Below are 25,023 nucleotides of genomic sequence, written 5' to 3'. Positions count from 1 at the left end.
TCACCCAAAAGTATTTATATTCATTGAAAAAGCTCATTCACCTACCATACCTCCCCGTATGTATAGTCCCAATACAATTGTCTGTTGGCCAGTGATAAACTCCTATTTTTCATCAATTTTGAGTTGAGAAGTTCTATGTTGGGTGCACATGTTGAAAAAAGTTCCTCATTGTAAATGTATGTTTCCATCTATAATATTTCTATAAGAGGTGAAAGAAGCTTGGATCCACGATAAATGTAACTTCATATGAAGACAACAAGTAAATTGAATTTTATGAACAGAAACAAATCATCTTTCGATAGAGTGAGTTTCAGAATGTAGTATCTAAATGCTGGGTTCGCTAGGTGTTTTATGTCTTTCTTAGGCATTGTCCTGACAAACCTTTTTCGACCCGAAGAGTTATTTGTTTGTTTGGTTCATCAGTTTTCAGGAATTCTAGTTTCATACACCGAACTCGAACAGTGAATAAACTCAGTGGTTTCATATCACTACAATAGTGGTTATTTTAGAATTAACAAATGACATTTCTGGTTACTTTTGAAACATTTTCAAGAACTCGCCTTTACATTCGACATTTGAAGTCATGTCATGTCGGCAAGTCATCTTGTTGGATTACGAAATAAGCAAATTGGGGAAAATCCTTGCGTTCAAATTCAAATTTATTTATTCGTTATTGCAACAGCAGCCATCTATAAGATGGATATACACGTCATATTTTACACTCACACACAAACTGACAATACATTTAGAACAGGTGGTTAAAAATAAAAAATATGATATCTAATGGTAAATGTAAATGGTCGTTGTGACTGATTCATTCTAACGAGTCATTAAGGAATCCTCTAACCGAATAATATAATAAGCTTTTGCCAGCATCATTTTTTTAATTGTTTGTTTGTACTTTCTGAATCTCATGTTCTGTATGCTGCTCGGTAGTTTGTTAAAAAACTTAGCTCCGACATATCCGGGACTTTTTTCAAATTTTGTTAATTTATGTTGAGTTACGCTTAATTCATTTGCAGTTTTTGTTAGATAATTGAAGAGGTGAGTGCATGAAGGGGTTATGTACCAAAATGTAAAATTTCCGGCTTTCAGAGGGAATAAAGGAGTTATGTGTTATACTTTTTTCTGCGCTGAGTCCTGCTCTGTAGAACCTGTATTAGCAGAGATCCTAGAGCATGAAAGAGGTATGTTTTTAGAGCATTCGTAGTTTGCAGGGGATGAAGGGGATATGTAACATAAAAAAGCACATACTTCTAGTATGCACAAGTAACAAGTGTTTTCCTAGTGAAAGAAGGTGTTATGTTACAATAAATCGCACATACCTCCTCCATGAATTCATTCAATTATTCTAATATACTTTCCTCTCAGTGAATAAAGGGGTTATGATACACAAACACCACACATACCCCCTTCATGCATTAAAAGGTAAGACAGATGAATATTAAGAAAGAATGTATGTGTCAAAATATTGAACATAACCCCTTTATGCGCTATGAATTGCAATATTGTACTAAAGAGAAATAGGCATGTGTGAATCATACCTCCTTCATGCACCAGTCAGCTGCTGATAACCCAATAAACTAGTAACATGATGCTTGTTTAGTGTTGCTAAAAATTTGTGATTTTCATTGGTAGTTTCATATAAAGTTGGTGTTAATATTGTTATAATGGCTACAAGAGGCCAACGTATGTTAAACCTCGTTTTGTCATCTACTATTAACACTGAAAATGAAATAAATGTTGCAAGTAACAGTAATGAACCAGATCCTAACCTACAAAATCAGAAATCAGTAAGATTGGAAGTAGAAACAAACAATAATATTCAGCAAATAGGTAAGTACAAGTTTTATTCATTACAATATTTCATTGAATAATGATCAAATACTTTACTATGATAGGCTACAGTGAAACGATCCTTTTTCGCAGCTTAGGCCTACCTAGTTTCGTGTTATGCCGCTAAAAATATCTTAAGCCAATTTTTACTATTTTCAAGTGACGATTATAGACAGAAGTTTAGACATAAACGTGTTTTTTTTCAGAAATAGTGACACCATCCACATCATTGCCTACAAATGAAGGAGATTCACGTATCACGAAAAAATCAGAAAAGAGGTCATTTCCAAAGAGGAAAACGACGAGAAATGTTGACAACTACAGGAAACTACGTAAGACTATTACTTTACTTTCCTTCAATACTAGTATGTGAAATAATAGTGTACAATATAAGTTGAAATGAAATTTGGTTAAAGGGATTAGCGGTCCCTGAAAACAACGTTCAGGTGAGAAAAGTGGGGAAAGCGAATTTTCCAAATGTTATTAAACTTTTAATCGTGATTTTTTTTGTGGTCCTCCATCACGAAAAATGGACTATCTTTTTTGAGTTGATTGAAAACTGTTCAATATTTCAAAGTCTTACAAGAAAAAAAATATCCCATTACAGAAAATGCAAGATCTTCATGTGTTTTGCTACCATAATAAAAACATGTGCACTCTTTTTCGTCTGTTGTAGATAGAGGAGACGATTCTGAAGAAAGCGACACTCTTTTTGGTGATCCTTCCAGCGATGAATATAGCCCGGATGATAACGATCTTGATGAATCAGATTACGAGGACTCTGACAACCAACCGAAAAAACAAAAAATTCAAAAAAAAGTGGTGCGACAATCAGAAAATGAAGTTTGTACCAGACAATGTGACACTGATGCAATTGATGATCAAGTCGATGTAGTCCAAAGTGGAGATGGAGATCTTCTAATGGCTAATGAAAATTTTATAAATTCTGAGGAGCCGCAAATTCACACTGTAAAGCGAAAGAAGAAAATATTTTCTCCGAAACTCAAAGTAACTAAAAAAAGGAAAAGAAATCCTAATGAGTGGAAGAAAATCAAACGAATCTTAAACAGAGAAAGAGGCGAGTCCTACATAAACTCGAAAGGTGACCTCAAACCAGCTAAAAGCGTCTTTGTAGGGAACCTGTGTCCTGACAAATGTCGCTTGAAATGCTCAGAAGTTTTCACCTTGGAAGAAAGGGAACAAATCTTTTCGTCATTTTACAAACTAGACATTAATGCTAAGAACTCTTTACTATTTAGTTCAATGCAAAGAAGCATTCCACAAAGGAAGCGAACTGGTGCAGTCAATCATAAAACTGCGACATTCAAGTATACTGTAACTGTCGGGGGAAAACAAACAACTGTTTGTAAAAGGGCCTTTGTCAAACTATATAATATAGGCACAAAAAAGGTTGAATTAATCCAAGCCTCTATAAAGAGTGGTTTGGGAGCTCCTGCACCTGACAGACGGGGAAAACACAAGACCAGACCAAACAAAACACCAGATAATGTAGCGGCTTACATCATTCAGCATATCTCTAGTTTTCCTGCCGAGGAATCGCACTACTCAAGGAATAAGAATATTCACAAGAAATACCTTCCTCCATTACTTTCAATTCCAATAATGCACAAGCTATACCTCGAAAAGTGTTTAGCGGATAAGGTAGATGAACAGTTTAAAGTTAAAGAGTGCACTTATCGCTTCATTTTTAACAATGAATTTAACTTGTCTTTTGGACACCCTCAGAGCGATACCTGCAGTACGTGCGATTCAGGTGTTGCTAATGAAGAACATGTGGAGACCTATAAGTTGGCTTTCGAATCTCAAAAAGCAGACAGAGAAGAGGCCAGAAATTCATCCAATACTGTGTACATGACATTGGATCTGCAACAAACAATGCCTCTACCTAGACTTAGTACTTCTAAGGCATTCTATCTACGCCAGATGTGGTTTTACAATTTGGGATTGCATATCATAGCTAAGGATATTGATAGAACAATATGTTGCACATGGACTGAAAATCAAGCAGGCAAAGGTAGTAATGAAATTGTTAGTAGTCTTCTTAGAGCAATAGAAGTCGAAACTAATTTCAAAGAAAAGGATCACTTGATACTCTGGACTGATTCCTGCTCAGGGCAGAACAAGAACTTTTTGATGGTGTGTATTAATCAATACCTTGTTGGAAAAGGATATTTCAAGACGATTGATCACAAGTTCCCAGAGGTTGGTCATTCTTACCTAGATTCCGATAGAGATTTCGGGCGAATCGAAAAACGTTTGAGAAAACATCAAAATATTTACACTCCAGATCAGTATCGCGAAGTTATAGTATCTTCTAATAGAAAAAATATGGTGATTGATATGAAGGATCATTTCAGGGACACAGAAGATTTATCAAAAAGAATGAAGATTTTCAACAAGAAAAAAGATCTCTTAAAAGAAAAGGTCTGTTTCAGAGATGGCATCAAATGGTTTCGAACAGAATCTTTTGGATCATATCTCTTCAAAGAAACTTATGACGCCCACACACCCTTCAAAATGGTCATTCTTCACAAACAACCCAGAGATGACGATCCACCATCACTCCCGAATGATTTCGTCATCCCCAGGATCTTCAGAAAATTCAACTCAATGACAAAAGAGAAAATACAAAACTTGAAAGAACAGCTCTGTTTTGTTCCAGATCAACATAAATGGTTCTATGAACAAGTGTTGAATGAACAAGATGGAAACGTAGAATAATAAGTATGTTGAAAAGTGCTATGGTTTAGGAAGAAAGTGACAAGAGACTTGTGTCACTTTACGTTTTGATATTTCCAATGAAATGTGTTCTCTATTATACTTTGTTAAAATATGCATAACAAATACATTTTTCTGAACAGTTATCTAGTACTTATTTTTTCCTAACTACTAATCACATCACCCATAAGATAGCTAAAAATGTACATCTGCGTAAATGTATGAAGGAGGTGAGTGAACATACCTGTCTTTACAAGAATAAAAATAAATGAAAAATAAAATTTCCTTGTGAATAAAGGAGGTATGTACAAATTCTTTTTTATTTATACTTCAATAAGCAAATATTTAAGTTGATCACCATGCCAACATAATTTTATACTATTTAGGAGTACAATAATGTAATTTAGAGCAAAAATGTACATAACACAAAAAAGTTCCAGCCCTTGAACTTTGGGACTATTTATCTCAGAAAGACCTTTTTGTAACATAACCCCTTCATGAACTCACCTCTTCAATTATGAAAGGATGAGTTTATCTTGAATGAATCTATGTTTCCTTTTACGTAACTTAATGTTTTATAGATATATATGCAAGGAAAAGTCAATATTTTTGTTTCAATAAATATAGTCTTGCAGCTATCTTCGGATTTCATACTGAACAAAAGCCTCAGGATGCGTTTTTGGCAAACAAAAATTCTTTCAACATTAGTGCAATCTTCATTGCTTCATTGTATAATATTTGCCGGTGACTTGATTGTCGTTGGTTCACCTATTTCAGGAAACAACGTTACGAATATTACCATTTTTTCATGAGTATGACAGCAAAAGTTAGTTTGAAACGTATAGCCAAGATTTCGGTTAGTTTCGGATCATACCTATGATTTGACTTTTGGCAGTTTGACAAATGATAAGTGATGTAATGTCATAGTGACAACTTGCAACAACAACAACAAACAACAGATACGTGTCAGTGTAACTAGTAATAAAAATCAAATATGTAAATTAAACAGGAGTTATTTAAACGATTCGGTCCACATTATCAGAATCACAAAATGGAACAATTACTTACCAACGATTCTGCGAAAAAAACGAATTTGGAAGACTTGTCTAAAGAAGACCTTGTACGAAAATGCACCAACTTGTTGGCAATAGCTCAGAAGGCGAAGCAAGCCAAAACTATTCTTCAAGAGGAGAATAGCAGATTAAAAGAACTCGCAGATAGTAAAATCACAGCAAGTCAAGCTGCAACACAAGAATTGATAGAAAATTTAACACAACAAAAATTATCATTCATCACAAACATCGACGATTTGAAAGCACAAAATGAATCTTTGAGTAAGAAATTGAAATTAACTGAAAGTGAGTTGGAAACCTATCGGGAAAAATTGGGGTCTTGTGATAATGAAAATATTTCATACCGCAGACAAATAACGAGATTGACCTATGAAAACGACCAGTTACTAAATGACTTGGACACTTTGGAGAAACAAATTGAAAAGTTGAAAGAAATCGGAGTTCAACAACAAGAACAATTACTAGAAGTTGATAAAGCTAATTCCTTGGAACATAATGAAATCACAACTTCCGATTTACAACGTATGTTAAGTATCAGCTTAGAAGAAGTTAGGAAACTCAAATCTGATAACAATACATTAGAAAATAAAGTTGAAAATCTACAAATGAATCTTTTAGAGAAAGATAAAAGTATTATAGTTATAAGTGAAGAATTGAACACTAAAAATAAGAATATAACTGATTTAACGAAGGAATTGAAACTAGAAAATGAATTGAAAGAATCAATAAAAAAGTTGGAAAAGGACAATATGGAACTCAGAGAAAAAGTTAAAATCTACCATTCTAAAATTGTTAAATTTGCCACTACCGCTAAGCAGCTGAGAGAAGACAAAAATAGTGTTCTCGATGTTTTCAAAGCATACACAGATCAAGTTAAAAATTGGAAAGATCAACTGAAAAGGGCAGAAATCACTCTTTTGAAGTACATCAGCAGTATGGAATTTGAATGTCAACATTTGAAACAGCAAATAGATGATCACAAGCATAATGAAAATGAGTTGAAAAATAAACTTATCCAAATTTCTAGCCAAGAAAATGATGTTAAAATCATCCAAGAACAATGGGAAAGTGAGAAACTATTGTTATTGGAAAAACTGAAAGATTCTGAAATCAAAATTTCCAAGTTATCAGAAAACATTGAGACATTGCAAGAGGAAAATAATAATTTGAGACTTTCTGAACAAAATTCAAAAGAGCTTTCTGATGAAACTAATAACAGAATTTTAGAAGAAAATATAAGGCTTGAGAATAAATTAAAACAAGTTCTAACAAACCAGGAAAATGAATTAAAAATTCTAAATGATCAGTCAGAAAATGAAAAAAAAATATTAGAGAACAGGATAGAGGAAACTGAACAGCATTATAAAAAAATACTTGAAAGTTTAGAAGAGGAAAAACAAACCTTGAAGGAAAAGCAAATGGAATATGAAAATAAAACTGAGGAAATGAGCAAAGAGAATATTTTACTAAAAAATGAACTAGAGGCATCCATTACCAAGTTATTAGAAAACATTGAGACGTTGCAAGAAGAAAATAAAAATTTGAGGCTAGCCGAACAAAATTCAAAAGAGCATTCTGATGAAACTAATAACAAAATTCTAGAAGAGAATATCAGGCTTGAGAATGAATTGAAACAGGTCCTAACAAATCATGAAAATGAATTCAAAATTCTGAAAGATCAATCAGAGAATGAAAAAAATTTGTTAGAGAACAGGATAAACAAAAATGAACAGGATTATAAAAAAATACTCGAGAGTTTAAAAGAGGAAAAGCAAATCTTGAAGCAGAAAGAAATGGAATATGAAAACGAAATTGAAGAGGTGAAGGAAGAGAAAATGTTACTGCAAAGTAAATTGGAGGAAACACAGTCAAAATTGAGTGAAATGGAACAGCTACAACAAAAAGCTGACGTACTTGCGAACAAGTACCAAAACAATTTGGAAAACTTACAGGTGGAAAAAGAAAAACTGAAAGAGGAGCTGCAAAATGAAATAAAAATCATTCAAAAAGAAAATAGCAGCCTGAGAAAAGTAAAAGATGACCTCATGGCAGAACTTGATCTCTCAAATAATGAAAAGAAAAGTTTGAAAAAGGAGCTCAAGGAAAGAAACAATGAGTCTGATAAGAAACTGGAAGAAAATTCGAAGAAAATTCAACAGAGCGAAATTCTCATATCTGACCTTCAAAATCAGATTATATCACTAGAAGAGCTAGGTAAACGTTCAGGAGAGGAAATAAAGAACCTCGCAGAAGAAAACAAACAACTTTCCTTCATCAACGAAACGATTCAGGAGAAACTGAATCAAGTAGATCGTTCACGCTTAAATGTCACCCACTCGTCCAGTCAAACCGATGAGATGTCCACATCAACCACAGATTTAGAAGAACAAATTACTGATCTAAAGAGGGAAAATACAGAATTGCTTTCAGAAATGAATGAAATGAATCAGGCTATCAAAGAAAGGGGGGAAAACATATCCATACTACAGGCCCATTGTGAGGAGGTTTTGAAAAAGCTTCAGATCTACGAAGTTCAAGCCAATAAAAATGTAGACAGTATAGCGGAAAAAGAAAGAGTGATTGAGGACCTCACTAGGGAAATAGAAGATCTTCGGTCAAATAATGGTTCTGATCTATCAGCTAAGGAAGAAATAAATGAGCTGAAAAGTGAGATAGAAACTCTGAAAGAAAAACTCAATGCAAACTTAGAAGCCAGTTATATCGAAAATGACACCATGTCCACTTCAACCATTTCAAAGACTGAGGAAATTAGCAGACTGAAAGATTTGGAGGGATCTTGGGAAGAGAGGTATGGAAAGTTGAGAAACCTTGCTGTGAAACTGAAAGGAAAAATTCGTGAACTCACCCAGACTGTGAACAAGCAGCAGGAAGAAAATGAAGATTTGCAGAAAAAGCTGTCAATCAACATCAAAACTATACAGAATCTCCAAAGTGAAATGGATAAGTTGCAGGATGAACTGGAGAACTCTCGAAAAGAATCTAAGCAGTTCTTGAATCGACTCAACAGCGTTGCAAACGATATATCAAAGGACAAGCAGGCTTTAGCTGAAAAAGAAGAAATCATAAGTGCTTTAAAGCAGGAAGTGGAAAGTTATAAGAACGAAAAACAGGATACAGAGAAATGGAAAAAGCAAGTAAGCGCTAAAGTACATACATTGAGGAAAGAACTCGAAGCCAACAATCTAATGAAAAAGGATTTCGAAACTAGAATATCAAAACTCACCAGTGAATTGGAGGCTCAAGAACAGTTGTTGAAAACTGAAATCGAAAGTCACAAACACACAAAAACCTTACTAGATCAGTCGAATAATGAATGCAAAAAGAACTCTGTACTCAGTTTAGAAATGCAAGATTACGAAAGAAGTGTTAAGGAAACTGCCAAGAAACTGGAGAAACAGCTGGAGGAAATATCAAACCTGAAGGGGCAGGTAGAGTCACAGAAAACTACAATAACGGCCCTGAGAGAACAGAATAAACTGCTGGAAGAAAGACTGGCAGATGAAGAACAAAACATCACTACTATTTCCACTGAAATCACTGCCTATAAGAAAAAAATATCTGCTTTAGAAGATGAAGTCTCGCAAAAACTGGACAAAATACAAAACCTCACACAGCTTCTCGAAACAAATCGTTCGGAGACTGAAGAGCTCTCAACGGAATTGTCCAAGGTAATTGCTGAACATCAAAAAACCAATAACACATTGAAAATTGAGCGAGACCATCTTCGTAGCCAAATTCTAGGGCTCCAGCAGAGCTTGAGAGAAGCTCAAGATGGTCTCAAACTCAAGACTGATGAATTGGCACTGATTCAAAATGAGTATGACGGGTACAAGGTTCGAGCTCAGAGTGTTCTTAGGCAGAATCAAAGTAGAGACATTGGTTTAGAAGAAAAAATGTCAGAAGAAGTAGCTTCTCTTACAGCTGAGAATTCATCATTGAAAAGTCACTTGGAACAAAATAGGTGAGTATATGTTTGAACGCCAATAAAAGTTGTTAGATAAGTTTATAAACTTGGGTGAATAACAAATATAATTGGATTTTCCATCAATCGATTTGCGGATTTTTCCCTTCAAAAAAACTGTTTTTAATAGAGATCTTCACACAGATGTATAAAGGGCAAACTTCTTGTTCAGCCTGATGAATTACTAAATAAATTCAATAAATCTTTCACAAAGAAAAATATTCTGTTGTTTAGTAAACGGACAGAATTGAAAAAACAATCTTCCATCACTATATGACTCTCACAATTCTTTTCTTACTATAACTCTGACAAGTTCATTGGTATCATAAGAATATGTGAACAACTGAATAAACTTATTATTATTATTATTATTATATCATATTTTTATATTCTCAAAAAAAAATTGATTCGTAAACATGAAGTGCTTTTCATTTTTCAACTTCGTTTTTCAGGCAAGAAATTGAAAAATTGGAGCAAGATAATAAAAATCTAGTTGCTGAAAGTGAAATTAATGCCAAAAGGCTCAAAGAGGTGGAGGGAGATCTAGATGAACTCAAAAGTCAATATGCTGCACTCTCTGCGAAGCATGAGAAAACCCTATCTGAAAATGCGGAGACCGTAAGAAGCTTGAAGGTAATAAAAAATAAAATATTTTCATTCATTATTGCTGCAACATTTTTTGTATTAGATTTCGTACATCAAAATACAAAACATTATTGGCAGTCTAAGTTAGTTTCTTTCTAACAGTTATTTCCTACTAGTTACATGAGAGATTATCACCTTCAAATAAACTGATGAGATTATCATTTTTATTATTATTATCTTTCTTAAATATAATTTCAAAATGGTTCAAAATTAAGTTCTTTGAAATGGCATGGCGCTATATATTTTACTATCTAATGTGAAAAAAAATCTGTAATTTAATTTGATAAGAGTATGTTTTGGTTGGTTTCTGTCACTTTTAGTTGACACGTCCAGAAGAGTACTTCGACCACGCTACTGAAGATGACTGTTGCAGTTGAAACGTTTGAAGACTTAACCAAAATAAACTCTTTACAAAGATGTGTATATCATGCAAAAAATAACTTTCAGACATGTAATAGCAAAAAAAAGCCCTCCCAAAACAACTTCTCTCAAATAAACATTGAAATACACGATAGAAAATACACATTTCGAAACAAATATGTACATTTATATGACCATTGAATCATACTTCAAGAGTGAGGGTAATAATTTGAGCAAATTCATTAAAAACAATAAAACTAAAACCAAAAAGTCACCAAATTCTGGGGTTTACAAATTAAAATGTGGAGATTGCCCTAAAATAAATGTTGGTAGAACTTTTAGAAATTTCAAAAGCCGCATTCTTGAACATAAAAGAAGCTTTGATAACCACAAGACAAATTCAAATTATTCAAATCACCTTATAAATGAAAACCATACTTTTGATTCAAGTTTTGAAGTTTTACATTCAGAAAAAAAAGGTTCAAAACTTACAGCTACTGGACAGAGTCATGGCCGGTGGGAGAAATCGTATCTGCGTAAAGCTTGGGTTGGTGTATGACAAAGAAAGTATTGAGAAAAAAGGAATAGAAACTTTTATTTGCAATTTGAATGTTTACGGCTCGAATAATCTAACAGACTGATAATAGATTTCTACACATCTACTGCACATCTTGAGGGAGGGGCTTCTCGCCGGCCATGACTCAGTCCGTTAGCTGTAATTTGTTAAAAGCACTTGAGATCAACAAAAGAAAACAATCCAAATATTTAACTAAGTGACCTATTAAATGGTAACCTTTCACAACTCCTCAACCCTTTCAATAATTAATTGCATATATGTGATATTACTTTGAATGTATTTCCTATATTAGGCAAACTACCTGTTTATTATTAGGCTATCCATTCATATAGGTTTAAAATCTGTTTTTCCGTTAATCAGCTGTCGCCCCCATGCGAACGACAACTCTCAGAAGTTGAGAAACTTGTGCGAGCTAAGGACTAACGAGGTCTTACCTTTTAACGTGTGATTCCTAACACGGTAGATAGATAGATTTTTGTTTGATCACGTTATGAATATACATTTGTGGCAAGTCATAGTCATAGACAGTTGGTACAAATTAGTGTGCAAATAGAGAGAACCATATAAAGGCAGCATTAAATATAAATTTTGAAAATGATTTACAAAATAGTTAACAAATAAAGAATCGAATTATAAAAAAAAGATTCTTAAATATATAAATAGTAATGTAAAAAATGAAGGCTATTTAGTCTGAATATATACTTTGCATGAAATCGAGTATAGAATAAAAACAATTTCATATAAGGTACTCTTTGATTTTCCTTTTGAACAAATTATTAAAAATAATTAATTAAAAACAATAATTAACACCTCTTTCTATTTACCTAATTTCAAAATATGTACTATGAATATGTCTGTACATTTACTGAATACAATTTTTGTTTGAGAAAACTATAGGATAGCGAAACTCGTCACATATCACAAGTAGTAATATATCATGGATAAAACAAGTGTTTTTTTCATTCAATTCCTAGTAATTATGGATAATTAAGTATCTGTCAAATCAATCAAGATTGATATCGCGATTTTTAACCAAGAATCGTCCTTGAAAATGGCTGATATATTTTGTTCTTATTACTTGTTTCATAGTAATACATATTTTGGCCTTTCTTTAAAAATCTATCATAAGTTTGAATATATAGAAGCATGGCAGGGATAAGATTTCAGGGCCAGACTTCCTAAACAGTTTTTTACAGGATGTTGGAGGTGAGAATCGTCTAATTTAAGAGGTGTTCTGTTTACTGAAAAACCACAAGTTTAAGTTTAGGTTACTGTTGGTAAATATAAAGTGAGTAAAATCCACACATGCATATGCACGTTTTTCAACGTGCTGCAATTTATAGTTTGAGATGGTCATTGTTGAAATGCTATCTTTAATGAGTCAACACATTTTTTGAAAATCTTTGTGTCCAAATTATATCTGAAATCTTCATTTTCAGGTTCACGCCGATACTCTTTCTCAATGTTACCGTCAGCAAATATCCGAACAAGAAGTTCGACACAATCGAGAGATCATTGAACTCCAAAGCCGTCTAGAAAAAGCTCCTTCGCCTACAGAGTCGCCACCCGTTCTGCCCACAATGACGAGAGAAGAAGGTGAGGGATCAGAAAGCATAGAAAGCAACCTAGCTCCAACAGTACACCCCATACCGTTGGAAAGACTTTTGGGGTCAGATTCTGAACATGAGATCGATAGAATGAGGAAAAAATTGGGGGAGGAGGAATCCAAAGTGGTCCATCTGACAGCCCTGTTATCTGATACTGAACAAGATCTGGTGAAGCACGTTCAGATGAACAAGCTACTCAAGGAAGAAATAAGAAGGCAGCAGAGGTCGGAGGAGAGAGAGAAGCATGCTGAGAATCTGGAATATCTTAAGAATGTAGTATTCAAGGTAACTGATTGTACTTATGATGATAGTAAAAAAAGTATCCATTCAGAAACGCTTAAAAATTGTTAGTGAAGTCATACATACAACAGCAGGATGAACGAGAAAACTAATATCTGTTTGCGTGATACTAGCCGGGAAAGTAGTTGCTTTCCGGCAGGCATTTATCAGAACCTACTGTGTAGGTAGTTGGGAGAAATTAGTGGTTTGCAATTTTGTTTTGAAATATTTATTTTCTCATACGTATGTATCTCTCCTCGATGCAGTCTTCAGACACGTTTTGATCTCTGTAAAAGTATATTGGTCAGACCAAAGGAGTTATTAAAATGTGTGTCAAAGAACACGCCTTCAAGAATGACTATAGAATAAATGAGCATTGATTTAAATTGTTAAAACCAGTACACATCATATTTTCAATACTTTGGAAATTCTGGCAAAAGTAAAGTGTTTGGTACTCCAGAAATCATTGATGTATGACCTGATTGGAATAGTTCATCTCCTGATGATTGATGAAATGCGCGTCGAGAATAGTGTTGTAATTCTGATGTGTTTATTTCAGGTTTATTTTGTTTTGGACTTGAAAAATGTTACCACGACTAATTATGATAATATTAATATTTTTAAATTCCTCAGCTAAAAATAAAATAAAAAGTCTATTATAGAATCAACGAGGACGATCATAAAACAAAGTCCTACGAAATTTTAGGTTATATATTAAGTCTGTAAAAGAAAATCTGGACTGTGAAAATGAGATGGGAGTTAGATTGGGTTAGGTTTGAGTGGGATTCAGCTCAGTGAAAGAATCTGAGCAGTGGTTGTGAGGATAATTAGAGATTAGGTTAGGATTGAGTCGAATTCTGGTTAGGTTAGGCGTGTTTTGTCCTCAACTACACGTAGATAACTTTTATATTTTTCGTTTTTGGTAGTTGTGGCTAGATACTTTTCGACTCCTCTTTCATTGGGGAATTCAAAATATACCTAATATTGATATCGGTCGTGGGGACTAAAGTATTTTTTGTAGTATCTATCTATTCTAATGAGATATTTTGTCTTTCAGTTTGTCACGCTCAACAGTGGAGATGAACGAACGAGGCTAGTCCCTGTGTTGAATACAATACTCAAGTTGAGTCCCGAAGAAGCGAGGCAGTTGACTATGGTAGCAAAGGGAGAGGCCAGTTTGAAAGGATGGACCAACTACTTACCAGTGTGGTCTTCATCCAATAAACCCCAGTGAAAGAACTGCAGTACATGTAAGGACAATAATAGAAAGTTGTCCCGTTCAGGTGCTGGGTCCGACATTTTATCCTATTTGTAAATATTATTCAGCAATCTACTTAATGCAATATATAAGTGTATATAATATAAATTATACTTAGATTCTAATATATGTTTATAAATAAAGTATTATGCTTTCCAGTTTTTATTTCATTTTTGATCCTTGCTCAAGCTTGTTAAAATATAAAAATATCTAGCAGAGTCAACTAAATCTGGATTCTGAAAAGTGAATTTGTTTTTGGCAAACAATCTAAATTGAAGTGAAGAAAAAGTCAGAAAGGTGTTCAAAGCAATAATTTATCCAAAATAAATGCTCATTGAGGGAGTCATTACAATTTTTTTTGAGTTTTTATAGATCCCAGAACGCTGATATTGGGCAGGGAGGACTCTCCTGTCATGAAGTACTTTTAACACAAGCACCAGCTGTAGAAATAAATAATCCATCACATTTCCATGGGACATCATAAAAACATTCTCGCCTTTTGTTCAAATATTCCCGCTAATTAATCATCCCCGGACGTCACACCCTGCAATATTGTGGCGATTTTCATTGGTCACCTTTTTTCTGATCTTCCCCTTTATTCCTTGCCAGTTTTATTAGCCGAAAACGGAGTAACGGAATTTTCTGATCATTTTATAATCCAAGAGTGTATCATATATTACTCAAAACTTGCCAACATTACCCGAAGTTGCGCAAAAATTAATTGAATCGCCCTGGAATAATCCGTCAATCAATACAATTCGTCTCCCCACCAACTAGATTCTCCTGAAACTTCCGCCTGCTTGCGCTTCTCAGATCCCGTCAAGTTTGTCGTCCTCTTGCTGTGTTTTAGGCAGGTGAGTGGTGCTTCTAATATTTCCTTCCTTTCAAATAGTATCTCTCATAAGTAATTGCCATCGTATTTCATAAAAAGATCGAGTTTATTCGATAAATATCGGCTATTTTTGTAAAAAGTGTATTTTTATCGGATTTGACATTAGCGAAAATGACGGCCGGTTGCCGGCACAAAATTTAGTTTTATCTGAACTATAAGTGAATTCTACTTAGTAAAACTTGATAATGCTCAACACCAGCCTATTTTTAGTAGATATTTGTAAAATAGGTCTTTTAAAATTGAATTACTTTTTTCCCTGCATTTACGCCCTTTCCATAAATCGTTTTGGTAGTGTGTAAATTAAATATCTATTCTATCACGATTTTTTTCCTTCAATCCCGTATGCTGAAACAGTTCTGAGACCTATGACCTATGGCAATGATGGCTGCCCAACAAAATTTATTTTTCGTTAACAAAAGCTGTGGAAAATCAATATCAATCTTGCATCTCATTATTTCATTTATCTTAGGTCGTGTTGCATCACAACATGGCTTCTTATACACAGTTCAATTGTATCACCTTTGATATTGATTAAGTACACATTCTTGTTCTATTTGACCCACCCCCTGCTAAATCGAAAGTTCATTCATACCATTGTGGACCGTTCCATCACAGTAGAATAATAACATCCTCAAGGCAAATAATAGTGCACACAGCCGTGTGTGTCAAGGTCGAAATAATTAAAATAACTACGCCTCCTTTAAATCGCGGAAATGCATTGCAGCAATTTTCAAATAAATTTGGTACATTGAATTCGTAATGCATCAAAACAATTATGATTGGGAATGTACCTACCAATCGAAGTTTCGAAGGATGAATCATCAAATGAGTCAGTTCATTTGTAAGTAAATATTGCAATTTTTGTAGACGTTTCTAAATCTGCAGTTAGTCCGGGAGCTATCGTAACTTTTTTTGAGTAAAGTTGATATGCGTTTTTATGTCGTATTTTGCAAATACATATCAATAAAAGAACTGACATATGGACAATCGTCTTAAATGACTTATTTCTGAAGAAATTGATGACATTCCTGTGAACAGAAAACAAGGAGTCATTTGACCCAAAGATGTTTTTTTTTCTTAGATAAAAAAAATCCGGATGAACTCTTTTGTGATCCAGGTAGACTTTGTCAGTCTACTGTATCTCTTGGTTGATTTTGTAAAAGGAGTAGTGGTTGGAAAAATATGTGTTTTGTAATGTTTTTCCTGATAAAAGGCAAAGTAAAAAGCTAATGAATTATAAAAATCAATTTCATGAGATATAAGGGTGACTGGAAAAATTTTACCGAATGTTCTACGTTGATTACAAATTGCAGACTAATATTTCATACTTTTCCTTGATTGGGTGTCGGATAAAATTCTTCTAATGGAATTGAAAAGTTATGATATCAGAGGAAAAGTTTTTCTTTCATTCCGAGACACTTGACAGGTATCACTGTTTCTCATTAAGTGGAAATGTATCATTCAAGAGACATTACATGGGGGGTTCCCAAAGATCAATACTAGGATAGAACCAATACTATTCATTATATAGTCAGTGGCATTACTCAATACTTATTATAGAAACATGTTAAATATGCTGATAACACATTATCAACTCCAGTGAAAAATTTATCAGTTTGACAATATCAAACCAGACACATTCAAAAGTGCTGGGGGTCAATTTACCGGTGAAATGTAGTCACTAGACGTAAGGATTTATTAATATGTATTTATCTTTCACATGTCGCTAAATGTTTTATAATGTAGACATCAGACATGAGCATTCAAAAATACTTCGTAGTTCCTCACACTTTGTTGAATGTTTTTTTGAATTGGATTTGCTGTTGAATAAATAAATAAATGTTTTTATTTATAAATAAATAAATGTTTTTATTTATTGCACGACTAGGGATACAAATAGAATGAATCCAAAAAATGTCCTCATTTTACATAGAAAGATCTGACAATTCTACATAAAAGAGAGTTTTTACCTGAATTGGTTTTTCAAAATAGGATAGCAAAGATATTGTTTCGCAAGTTTCTGCATGTTGTATTCAATGAAATTTTTGTTATCAAATTTAGGCAATTGATACGATTATTGAATATTTTGTACAACATTGATGTATCCGACATTTTTCTCCTACCTGAAGAGATAACAGGATTTTTTTTTACTGGAGGGAGATTTCTGTTATACGGGCTAATTGTTTGACGAATTTATTTTGATCACTTTAAATTCTCTTTTGGTATATCGTATATTGCGAACTACAAACAACAGATGCAAAGTTCAAACGACTACATATTTTTAAGAATAATATTCAGCAGGTTTTGGGTGGAACGTGCGCGCGTGCGTTTGAGTGTGGATGGTACGGGCGCGCGTGTGTGGGTGGGTACGGGTGCGCGTGCGTTTGTTTGTGTGGGTTGTACGGGCGCGCGTGCGTTTGTGTGTGTGGGTTGTACGGGTGCGCGTGTGTGTTGGTGTGTACGGGCGCGCGTGTGTGTTGGTGGGTACAGGCGCGTGTGTGTGTGGGTGGGTTGTATGGGCGCGCGTTTAGGTGGGTGGGGGCGTTTGTGTGTGGGTGGGTGAGGGCGCGCGTACGTTTGTTTTTGTGGGTTGTACGGGCGCGCGTGTGTGTGTATTGGTGGGTACGGGCGCGTGTGTTGGTGGGTAAGGGCGCGTGTGTGCTTGGGTGGGTAAGGGTAGGTGGGTGAGGGCGCGTGTGTGTGTGGGTGGGTTGTATGTGCGCGCGTTTAGGTGCGTGGGGGCGTTTGTGTGTGGGTGGGTGAAAGAGCACGTGCGTTTGTTTGTGTGGGTTATAAGGGGGCGCGTGTGGGTGGGTGAGGGCGCGCGTACGTTTGTGGGTGTGTGTGTGTGGGGGTTGTACGGGCGCGTATGTGGGTGGGTGGGTAAAGGCACGCGTGCGTTTGTGCGTGGGTGGGTTGAACGGGCGCGCGCTTGCGTTTGTGTGTGGGTTGTACGGGGGCGCGTGTGGGTGGTACGGGCGCGTTTGTGTGAGAGTATGGGCGCGCGTGTGTGTGGGTGCGGGCGCGCGCGCGTGTGTGGGTCAAGATATATTTGACCTCGGAATATATGGTTCAATTTATTACCTACCTTTTTGTTGTGCTTGTGTGGTACGGACACGCGTGTGAGAGCGGTTCGGCCGCGTTTGTGTGTGGGTACGGGCGCGCGCACGTGTGTGTCGAGATATTTTTGACCTCAGAATAAATGGTTCAATCTATTACCTACCTACCTATGATGTTGAAGAAAACAAGTATTTTGTTGACACATTTTTCTAGTATTGTATCGATATTTTAGATACGTTAGTTAGCCGAGTGTAATATTACAAGAGTGACAGAAAATTACACTCTATTATTTTCATAATTCGTGGATATATTAAAATCTCCAGCTATACATTTTCATTTTGATAAAATAAGTTTCGTGTTTACTAGAAAATCATTTGAATCACCTGCGTATGGTTCCATTAACTTCTGTTTAGAAAACAATTCAGGCTAAATTACTATGAATATGAAGAAAATTTCATGATTTTTATTCTACTTGCTAAATATGGTGTAATCAAAACAAGTTTCATATGAATCTTGAAAATTCAAAAGTAGTTGGTTCTGTTTTAGGAACAAGCAAAATGGGTAAAGAAAAGATTCACATCAACATTGTCGTTATCGGACACGTAGATTCTGGTAAATCTACATCTACTGGTCACTTGATTTACAAATGTGGTGGTATTGATAAGCGTACCATCGAAAAATTCGAGAAAGAAGCTCAGGAAATGGGCAAGGGTTCCTTCAAGTATGCTTGGGTATTGGACAAACTCAAAGCTGAACGTGAACGAGGTATCACAATCGATATTGCTTTGTGGAAATTTGAAACTGCCAAGTATTATGTGACAATCATTGATGCTCCTGGCCATAGAGATTTCATCAAGAACATGATCACAGGGACTTCTCAGGCGGATTGCGCTGTGCTCATTGTTGCAGCAGGAACGGGCGAATTTGAAGCTGGCATCTCCAAAAATGGACAAACTCGTGAACATGCCCTTCTGGCTTTCACCTTGGGCGTGAAGCAGCTCATTGTTGGTGTCAACAAGATGGATTCTACTGAACCTCCTTATTCGGAAACTCGATTTGAGGAAATCAAGAAGGAAGTTTCGTCATACATCAAAAAGATTGGGTACAATCCAGCAGCGGTTGCATTCGTTCCTATTTCTGGGTGGAATGGTGATAACATGTTGGAATCCTCTGACAAAATGCCATGGTTCAAGGGATGGACTGTTGAGCGCAAAGAAGGAAAAGCTGACGGAAAAACCCTGATTGAGGCTTTAGATGCTATTTTGCCTCCGTCACGTCCAACTGAGAAGCCGCTGAGACTTCCTCTCCAAGTGAGTGAACATTTCAAAACAGTTTTTTTTTTATTTCATAAAATACAAGGGAATATGTCCAAAATTATTCATCCGCGTAGGAACTCGTGAACAAATGAGATACTCCCAAGAAATTTAATTACCACAAGAAAGAATTCTTTAATGCAAATTTAAATTCATATGCACTATATTTACAAAAATGAGAAGTTGAAAAAAAAATTACAAAATTGAAGAAACTAAAAGTTAAACTTTCTCTCGGTTATCTTAAAGGCGCGATTTTGTTCCATCCTTTACATAAAAGAGGACGTATGCTTCTCCACTCACAAGCGACTTTGGTGAAATTGGTGACACGTGTGAATCGTTGTATTTGTGCCACGCGCTAGTATACGGGTGTCTGCAGTATGCTGTATAATGTCCTCTGTTAGTAGTCCCACTGTGATTTAAAAGTGCATATAGATTATAACAAGTAGCCACATTTTCTCCTGCAAAATTGTCCATATCCAATCCTTCTAGAGGAAATTCGATGACATCATTCAATTTGCCTCTACTTTCCGTTGGAGAGAATCTTTTTAAATGTATTACTAAAATATACGGAAACTTGTGGATTGATAGGGACTTTATGCATTTTCTCCTTTCCTTGCATTTCGAACACGTCGGTTTTTCAATTCCATCCAAAGTTTCTTCTCTTGTAAAATAATCTAAGCATTGCCACAAACTCAATTGGTCGGTTCTTTGTGGTATGGAGAGAGACAAATCCCAGAAAGGATCAAATGTTACTGAAGAGTATCCACAGTGTGTGCATTTCATCGAGGATTTCAATTGGCCAACGAAATTATCTACAATCTTAGAGTTATGCATCCTCAAATATGTGAGCCATGACTCTTGTGCATTTCCGCTGTCGCTCAATTTTTCGTCAATCTCCGTTAAGATTGGTTTAGGTTTCTCATTAATTATATTAACCTCTTCATGTAATCCTTCTAAAAGATAACGGAGAAACTCCTGGGCGTCTTGATGGGAATTACCTATGAATCGAGGAGCAAAACTTTGAATCTGATTTTTTAAGGAGGCTGTATTTACTACTTTATCAAATGAATCTTCTGACCACAACTCCTTGATGACTTCTGCAAACAATTTTATTAAAGCACCCTTCATACTAGAAATACTAGTATTGATATCTTTCATGAATTCATCCTTTTTCAAATATTCCAATAACCATCTCGTATTGGATAAACATTGAATTACGCTGTTCATGAAACAGGTGTTACCAATATTTTTTAAACCATTCAACCCAAAGGTTTTGACTGAAGAATTTATCACTGAACAATCCGAAATATCTTTGAAACCCATTTGAGAATTTTGCTGAGAGAAAGTATTTTTTCCATTTGCTTTTATTTTAATTTTATGAAGTGGTTTCTTATTACCTCTCTTTTCTTTATAAAATTGGTTTTCAGGAAACAAGTAAATTTCATCAAGTTTTTTGGAATCAGGGAGAGTACCGAAAAACGAAGCTGCATTTCCTCTTTGGATGGCAATACTAATTTTCTGTATGAGAAAAGATGTGGCTCTTGATTCGTGGGTTTCATCGGTTACCTTTTTTCCAATTTCATTGATGAAAGATAAGGCTTCAGGGCCAAAAACACCAAAGGTTTCAATAGCTATTGGGCGAAAGATATAATTATTTCCCAAATTCTGATATTTCCGTAGTTTGGAACTTTCTCCTAAAGAAGCAGCAGCACCTGCTTTCGCAGAAATAGCAGGAAGATGGCAAGTTGCTAATGTATCTACACAAGTAAAGTCCCAAATAATAGATTTACCATTTTTCCATGGAACAAGTGTCATACCATCCGGCCGTTTTCCGTCGTCTCGGAAAAAAAATTCACATCTCATTTTGTGATTCATTATAATCGATCTTGAGTTACATATTTGGTTGTCAAGTACATTTTTATATTGCATAATGTTCTTTCCTTTACAGTGCGAATATTATTAGTCGCCTTTTTTTGAGAGGAACAACATGTCAAGGTCAGATAAACTTAACTCAGAAAAGTATAATTTTAGTACTTTTTCGTAAGAAAGATAGAGTTTTGACACTCATTGCCAAGAGGGCATTTCCAGTTTTTTTTTTTTTTCAAATGGAAAAGATTGTCTTTAATGTCCGACCGAAACTGGTTTTTACAACCGAAACCAAATTTCGGCAACGGTCTCAGTTTCGGCCGAAGTCTTCGACATTTTCACTTATTAATAATCAACATAACCCATTATTTAGGAAAAAATAATAATTGCACCTTAACTTAAAATAGGTGATGTGTTTATTTGAGTAGGTGTAGATTCTTCTTTTGAATATTAGTAATGGTTTTTCAAAAATATTAAACATATTACTTGAGTTGTTACCTAATATCACAATAGGTACTTAATATTTATGTAATAAACAAAGTAAATCATGAGTCACGACATGATTAGGCACGTGGACGCGGCAAAATGTCTTCGTCGCTTGTGTGAAATTACGGTTTCGGTCGTAGTTTCGGCAGGTTTGCCACCGAAACCCGTTTTTTTGTCGAAACTCGACCGAAACCCAACTTTCGGTCGGACACTAGTTGTCTTGTGATAACTCCTTTGATAGGGATTTCAATTTTCTATCCTTAATTCTCGGAAATCAGATCACTCTTTCCTGAGTAATTAGCAGTTTTATATTCGTTTTGAGGATCTGCAAACAAACAATAAGTGTTGAATCTGTTGACAACATCAAAATTATTGTGAAAGAAAAGTTTTGGCTTTCTACTTCTCCATCTTGATACAAAAAATGTGGCAATCTTCCGAAGAAAGAGAGGGCGCAGGCAGTTTCAAAAATCAACTCTATATAAAGATATATAGATCATGCAAAAAAGTAATTTTCATGCACAAACTGAAAAAAACCCTCAAAACAGACATTTTTACATAAACATTGAATTACACGAAAGGTAAATACTTTCATACAACTACTTTTATATGAACACTGAATTATAATACGAAAAACATTCTTTCCATTCTGTTTGAATTCCAAACTTTTGAAATGAAATTGAATCAGATATCATTCACCAGATTCCTACACAATATAATCAATAAAAGAAGCAAATTTCACTTACGTGGAACACTGTCATCCTCACTGGTAGACATCTTGATGTTTCGCCGTAAGGCATTTCCTTGTTGGCTCTTCAGCCAACTCGATTCATTCATGAAACTAAGTAATTTTATGATCTTTATGTTTCAAAGCATTAGCATCCTCTATTTAGTCCTTGAAGTAGTTTATAGTTGTACCCGTTTGAATTTGTTGCTGTTAAGCATCTTCTAAAGCTACCAATTTTTTACAGGACGTTTACAAAATAGGCGGCATTGGGACAGTGCCGGTGGGCAGAGTAGAAACTGGAGTCTTGAAACCAGGCATGGTCGTCACTTTTGCCCCTGTAGGATTAACCACCGAAGTGAAGTCTGTGGAAATGCACCACGAAGCTCTTCAAGAGGCTGTGCCAGGCGATAATGTTGGCTTCAACGTTAAGAACGTATCTGTCAAGGAATTGAGAAGAGGCTACGTCGCCGGAGATTCTAAAAACAATCCCCCTAGAGGCGCTTCCGACTTTATCGCTCAAGTCATTGTCCTGAACCATCCCGGCCAAATCGCCAACGGGTACACTCCAGTCCTCGACTGCCACACCGCTCACATTGCTTGCAAATTTGCGGAGATAAAAGAGAAATGCGATCGTCGTACTGGAAAGACCACAGAGGAAAATCCGAAGGCCATAAAATCGGGCGATGCCGCAATCGTTAATTTGGTTCCGTCTAAACCAATGTGTGTAGAGTCGTTCCAGGAGTTTCCGCCGCTGGGTCGTTTTGCGGTCCGCGACATGAGACAGACTGTTGCTGTCGGAGTCATCAAGTCTGTAATTTTCAAAGATACGGCGGGCAAAGTAACGAAGGCCGCCGAGAAGGCACAGAAAAAGAAATAACTAGGCATAGCAGGAGATTCTGCCGAAAAGGGCCCCAAGAAGATCTTCATCAGCTCTTTTTATTTTTTGTCTAGGAGGCTGCAGCAGAATTATTTTCATCGGAAGGAGTTCAGGAGGAAAAATACTTTGTTATACGTTTTAGTTTTATTTAATTTATTGGCGTTGATGTTTGTTTAATTTTATTGGAATGAGCATTTCTGAAATGTAGGATAAGTTACTTTAATGATATTGTGATTTATTTGTTTTTGTTGACTTGATGAATGATACACTTGATACAATGTACGTAGAAGCTTCTACTCATAATCAATAAAGAAGCTCTCGGAATAATTTTCTTTTTCTGACACATTTGGTAAAACTAACATTACCTGTGTGAACACGTTACTCAATAGAAAAACAAGTTTGTCTCCTTCCCTTTGCTTCCTTACCCTTATGACTGAAAAAAAAATTTTTGTTCGATTCCTTGGACGAATCGTCACGAAAAAAATTAAGGATTGTAGAGAGACGTCAGCTAAAGTTGGAAGTGGAATTTTAACTTTGGTTATCTGTAAAGGGTAGCCGTGGTCCATTTGAAGAGATTAGCTCCGAAAGTTTTGCAAATAACTACAAGGGGTACCTTCAGCGGTGGTTAGCAGCAATATGGTTGCGACCATCATGATTACGACCTCCTTGAGTGTACCAACAGATAAACTATTTCATTCATGATTTAGGTAGCTCATTATGATATTAGGAATCACACGTTAAAAGGTAAGACTTCGTTAGTCCTTAGGTCGCACAAATTTCAACTTCTGAAGGTTGTCTTTCGTAGATGTGGGACAGCTGGTTAAAGGAAAAAACATACATATTCATGTAGTATAGGAATATTTTCCTTTATTCTTGGCATATTTCTACTTGCAATTTTAAAATTGAATATTTATATAACTAGGTATAGTATAGATATATAACTAGTAAATAGATGTTGATTCTGCTAACTTGTGTAAAAATCATATAATTCTGATGTGATCAAGTCCATAATTTTTATTTTGAATATTTTTTGTGATGAATCGACAAATGTGCAGCAATACTGGATCAGCTCTAAAAAATGAAAAATTGTCTTTTGTGAGTCGAAAATCAGTAAAAAATAAAAGAATGGAAGTATATTGTTCAGATTCAGTTCATAGTTGCCTATATTCACAAAATAAACAGGTATGTTCATGAATTACCAAAAAAAATATCAACATTTTGAGAAGTCAAAACAAGAAAAATATTGTAAAGTGAATCAGTAAAAACTTTTTTGAAAATCTCTTCAAATTATTTTTATGGTCTTTGCTTCCCTTCGGCGCAGTAGACCAAGAAAATCTCTGTATTTGTGACAAATATTTTACATGGGGAAAGGGTTCAAATGATTAAAAACGCACCCTTAGAAAACATACAACTTTATTTGACCCAAAATCTCGAAAAAAATTTTTGGGT

The 25,023-nt window shown here is 35.2% G+C and overlaps 3 protein-coding genes across 4 annotated transcripts; all 3 read left to right on the top strand.

Annotated features, from left to right (window-relative positions):
• The first annotated feature begins 1,019 nt into the window (after positions 1-1,019).
• LOC141479947 (uncharacterized) lies at positions 1,020-4,717 on the top strand. The gene is made up of 3 exons (XM_074169434.1): positions 1,020-1,836; positions 2,043-2,168; positions 2,513-4,717. Exons 1-3 carry the CDS (start codon positions 1,671-1,673, stop codon positions 4,576-4,578), a joined length of 2,358 nt encoding a protein of 785 aa, XP_074025535.1. The 5' UTR covers positions 1,020-1,670; the 3' UTR covers positions 4,579-4,717.
• Positions 4,718-5,491: 774 nt separating this feature from the next.
• LOC111517189 (uncharacterized) lies at positions 5,492-14,514 on the top strand. The gene is made up of 4 exons (XM_074169431.1): positions 5,492-9,630; positions 10,083-10,263; positions 12,652-13,104; positions 14,156-14,514. The coding sequence occupies exons 1-4, from the start codon at positions 5,627-5,629 to the stop codon at positions 14,330-14,332; spliced, it is 4,815 nt and encodes a 1,604-aa protein (XP_074025532.1). The 5' UTR covers positions 5,492-5,626; the 3' UTR covers positions 14,333-14,514.
• A 540-nt stretch (positions 14,515-15,054) lies between these two features.
• On the top strand, positions 15,055-23,901 carry LOC111517216 (elongation factor 1-alpha). Of its 2 annotated transcripts, none has more exons than XM_023173297.2 (3): positions 15,055-15,210; positions 18,855-19,618; positions 22,942-23,901. In XM_023173297.2, exons 2-3 carry the CDS (start codon positions 18,866-18,868, stop codon positions 23,572-23,574), a joined length of 1,386 nt encoding a protein of 461 aa, XP_023029065.1. In that variant the 5' UTR covers positions 15,055-15,210; positions 18,855-18,865; the 3' UTR covers positions 23,575-23,901. The 2 variants fall into 2 exon arrangements, with proteins under 2 accessions (XP_023029065.1, XP_023029066.1); XM_023173298.2 differs by having other exon boundaries at positions 15,090-15,210; positions 18,840-19,618.
• Positions 23,902-25,023: the final 1,122 nt, after the last annotated feature.

This window comes from Leptinotarsa decemlineata, unplaced genomic scaffold (genome assembly GCF_025532065.1).
Source record: "Leptinotarsa decemlineata unplaced genomic scaffold, Ldec_3_MD MMD2_P_RNA_scaffold_5, whole genome shotgun sequence".
Taxonomy (NCBI): domain Eukaryota; kingdom Metazoa; phylum Arthropoda; class Insecta; order Coleoptera; family Chrysomelidae; genus Leptinotarsa; species Leptinotarsa decemlineata.
Note: the sequence above shows the minus strand (reverse complement) of the source record. Positions and strands in the feature narration are given on the sequence as shown.